Below are 4,726 nucleotides of genomic sequence, written 5' to 3'. Positions count from 1 at the left end.
AATCATCTTTTCCCATATTCCCGTGGTTGCGAAAATGCATTACTCACAAGGGATGGGACGGCCACCGTTGTGTTTTCGCATTATCAGTTTACTTTGTTGTTTAAACAATATTTGAGACACTAGTAATTTTTCCAAGGCTGAATAATTGCTTCTATAAAAGGGATGAAAAACTATAATATGGTAAAAATAGTCAAAACACATTCACACAACAACTGTTGAGGCAATTTACTTCTTCTGGTGTGAAGCCTCGGCACTGGAAAAATATAAGCGAATTTAGATGGAAATATCTTTGGAAAAATCAATTCAAGGACATAATATTCCAGTGTTTCTATTAGCCATGGGAATCAATGAGACATTGCTGATGTTATAAGCCATGTACCTGAGCTCATAAATGCTGCTTGATGAAAAATGTGCAGTTATGTTTTACGTTGAGAAAACGCAACCATGGGATTAAGTGAGTTAAAAGACATGCATAACTTCAGACAAATATTGCTTTCCGTTAAGCTCCATTGAACTATACAAATGACATATTTATAGGTATCTAAATGTAAAAGACAGTTTTAAATAAACATTTTATTCATAGAACTACCAATTTCCAAAAAAAATCCAGTTACTTCAGAATTTCTTTAAAAGGGAACGCACTCTGTACTTAGTGATGGTGAATATGTTCACCATGGTTAAAAACCTTAACTTGGATATGATGGAAGTTGGTGACTTGGTCAAAAAGGCGTTCATCTTCAACATGCCGATCGAATGGGTAACCATGAGGCCTCTTGTCGGGGTAGACTCCATTGGCACCATAGTGCAAGAACTCATCCTTGGAATGGAGATCTGCTATTGCAGCATCAGCTGCACCATCTGTCACACAGACGAAGAGATCAAACTTCATGCCATTGTGGTTACCCTTTGGCAGGAGGAAACGATTTGGCAGGCCAGTGGCGCTTTCAAAGTCATGAAGATCCAGATCACCTCCACCTGACAGAGCAGCTTCAGTCTTCTCCATGAGTGTTTTGAAGCTGGGGACATCATGCACAGTGACAGCTGAGTCGGTGGATTTGCACACGATATTGTTCTTTCCAGCGGACACTGTTTGAATGAAAAGAACCATATACGTAATTTTTGATATGGGTTAATTAATAAGAAATTAAGGAAGGAAATAAACATGGCCTATATGTGTGCAAGAATCAGAATGGATATAAAAATATTAGAAATTATTTTCAGGAATTGTTCAAAGAGGTTATACTTCATTTTAGCCATTAAGGTAAATTACCCCTAAACTTATATAAAAAAACCATATGTATATATTTACACACACATACATATATATATATATATATATATATATATATATATATATATATATATATATATATATATATATATATATATATATATATATATATATATTCATTTATACAGAGAGAGAGAGAGAGAGAGAGAGAGAGAGAGAGAGAGAGAGAGAGAGAGAAACTAAACTTAAATGCAAAAAAATGATTTTAAAAATTTTCATACTTCAATATAAATATGGTTCTACCTCTGATGAATTGGAACTAGTGTTAGCATAGATTAATTAGTGCAAAATGAATTTTCAAGTGACTTTAAATAAGTAAATTTAGTATATCTGCTCCCTAAAGGTTAGTTGATCAAGGATTTTCTGGGGCAAAACACTAAAAAAAGATATCACTTAACAATGATTTTTTTAGTGAGTACTTACGTTTTACCCAGAACCTGTCAAGCTCAATGGCGTTCCATCTGCCATCATCAAACGAGAAGTCTACTCCATTGTTGTCTTCATGAGGCCAAGCGAATATTCTGATTGTTGCCAAAGTGTCAGGGTCTTTTTCATTGTTGATTTCAATGTTGTAAGAGAATTCCTTATGGTCGAGACGAGGTACATATGTATCTATGTCAACATCCTCTATGCTTTCAGTGTCATCTACAGCATTAATCAAACTATATTCAAAATCTTCAAAGTAAGTTTCTAGAGTTCCATCAATGGCAACGTTTGTAACAGAAACTCCTTTGAAATCTAATTCATCAAAGGTGTAGCTGGGAAGGCTATCCTTGTGTTCCCTAAAGATATTATCCATATATTTGTGAAGCCGGAAGAAACCGGGATCTCGAGTAGCAGTTTCAAAGTGCTCCATAACACCTGGTGGCAAGTTATACTTTCCATGGGGATCAGCCTGACGTCCAAGCATTATATGTGCAGTGTTGTGAAGTGCTCCATAGTACTGAGAATTGGGACTATACAGGGAAGACTCAATAACATCACCAAGAACATCAATGCCACGGTCATTCATGATATCAATGTGAGAACCATCTTCCTTGATGATATATCCATGAGCAATGGCGTCTCGGATACGGCTGTCAGTGATGATCATGTCTCTAACTCTTGCAACGCCATCAACGTCCTCGAAGTCGACATCATCAGGGCGAGAAGGGAAAGCTCCTCCATACTTGTAGGATGTGTGAGGAGCAAATCCATCGTGGATAGGTTTATCCCACTGCAGTTCCTCGACTGGGTCCAAGTAGTTGGAAATTCTTTCGGCATCAAAGCGACAAGTGAGTTGATGATGTACCCAGAAGAAGTTTTCTCCTTTGCGGTCGAGTTTGTGAGAATAAGAATCCCTCCACCAGAATGGGAATTCCAAATGCCAGAATACGTGGTGGGTATTCATGCCAATGTCTTCTCCAAAGTAGGCTACACGTTGTTCCTTGTTCCTAGCTGTGCCTGTGAATGAGGATTTGATTTTGGAAGGTGTCTGTCTCATCTTAGCTGCATAGGCTTCTTGGATGACTTCGGTGTTGGTGAATAAGTGAGGTGTGACTTCATAGAGTGGAGGAAGGACAACATGTTCTGCCAGTGGAGCGTGGATAATAGTAGCATAAAGTGCATACACGAATTCTCCCTCGTTCATGCGCTCACGGAAATAGGCAGCTAATTTAATGCCCGTTACCCAGTCCTTGCAATGCATGAAGACGTCGAAAAGCATCAGAGCTTCTTCGCGGTGTCTGTCGTTGAAGAGGGAGAACCAATGCTTTTGTTCCAGCAGACGGTGATCCTTGAGTTCTTTCATGAGGCGGTGAACAGCTTCTCCATTATCGGAGTAATGGGATGTGTCGGCCTCTGGATCAAAGGTTTTAGCATAGCCTTTATGGGTTTCATCGCGTAGGTGCTCATTCACTTTCCATAGGAGAAAGTTCACATCGTGCTGCTTCTGAGCATTAGAAACGTCTGTTGAAAATTATAGAAAACACAATAGAGATTAGATGCTAAGCAATGAGAAATAGCTGAAGGCAATTTCTTCATTGATTGAAAATTTTTGATACTTCGTACGATGCAATGGTGTCTGTTTTTAAAAATACATATAAAATGACTATCTATAAGAAAACTTTATAATGTATGAATCTAAATGTAAAATGTACTTTTCTGTTTTACAGAATTCATTTGCTTCATTATTATATTCTTTTTAATAGGGATATTAGTCCTGCAAAATCAAACAGTCTATTATGGATTTCTTGCAAATGTTCATCAACATCCTAACATGATCATCCATAATCGTTCTTAAATTTATTGTGGCAGTTTTCCCTGTTTTAGTCTCTTTACACAAGTTGAGAACATGACGTGTTTTTGGGCAAGTAATGATATGATATGAAGCTACATATTATTTCATAGTTTTTGGTGATATAGTTATTGGTGATTACCACTTTACTGTTGAAGTGACCAGTGTAAGATAAAATATCAGATATCCAGTAATTTTTAAATTTAAAAGAGTTCTCATATTTTGATAGTAATGAAAAGTGAAAAAGTATCAGACAATATCAAATTTTAACACTAAGTACAATAATGTTTTAAGACACTCTTGAAAGGACTTGCAGTAACTGTTATGTGACAAGGAAATCATTATAACAGCTTACAGAGCGGACTCTAAATTAACAATCCCTTAAATATTTTTCCAACTACAGTTCTTCGTCATTTAAATGTTAAATAAGGAAGTGGTCCAAAATCTTCTTGTTTTGCTCACCTGCAGAAGCGACTGAGAACAGGGCAGCGCCTGCCACTGCCAAGAGGAGGAGAGCGGTCTTCATGATGACTGAACGCAAGGACGACTGCTTGCAAAGGCCTTTATATACATGAATCTCAGATAGACTTTGCTCGCTTCCCCACCCCACGTGGAAAGTTCCTCCATTTTTGCATTCGCATCTGAGATAAAGTTGTTGGTGTATGCGCTAATAAAAAAGTGAATGATAATGTAATGAAGAATGCAACATATTCCAATGATAACAGCCTATTTTTTCTCTCTCTCTCTCTCTCACCCTTTCTCTCTCCCTGAAGAAATATCTTCCTTGCAGTTTTCATATATATATATATATATATATATATATATATATATATATATATATATATATATATATATATATATTATTATCACTTTTGTATGTGATTATTTATCATATATATACAGGTGAAAAATAAGAAAGGGGTGTAGGTCCTGACCGGTTTCGACTTTATTTCCATGCCATTGACGAAGGACTGATACAGAGTATGAGAGGTCACAAATATATATTCTACAAGAACAGTACTGACTTCTTATACTCTGTATATCAATGAAAATAAAGTCGAAATATATCTGTTTTCTTATTTTTCATATATATGTATATATATATATATATATATATATATATATATATATATATATATATATATATATATATATATATA

The 4,726-nt window shown here is 36.0% G+C and overlaps 1 protein-coding gene across 1 annotated transcript; it reads right to left on the bottom strand.

The window, feature by feature from the left end:
* Positions 1-558: 558 nt before the first annotated feature.
* Positions 559-4,163, bottom strand: LOC136844192 (hemocyanin subunit-like). Its single transcript, XM_067113209.1, has 3 exons — positions 4,029-4,163; positions 1,715-3,238; positions 559-1,086 (listed from the first exon to the last, which is right to left on the bottom strand). The coding sequence occupies exons 1-3, from the start codon at positions 4,090-4,092 to the stop codon at positions 650-652; spliced, it is 2,025 nt and encodes a 674-aa protein (XP_066969310.1). The 5' UTR covers positions 4,093-4,163; the 3' UTR covers positions 559-649.
* Between the last annotated feature and the right edge of the window lie 563 nt (positions 4,164-4,726).

This window comes from Macrobrachium rosenbergii, chromosome 12, assembly GCF_040412425.1.
Source record: "Macrobrachium rosenbergii isolate ZJJX-2024 chromosome 12, ASM4041242v1, whole genome shotgun sequence".
Classification (NCBI taxonomy): Eukaryota; Metazoa; Arthropoda; class Malacostraca; order Decapoda; family Palaemonidae; genus Macrobrachium; species Macrobrachium rosenbergii.
This window is presented reverse-complemented; position numbering and strand designations above follow the sequence as displayed.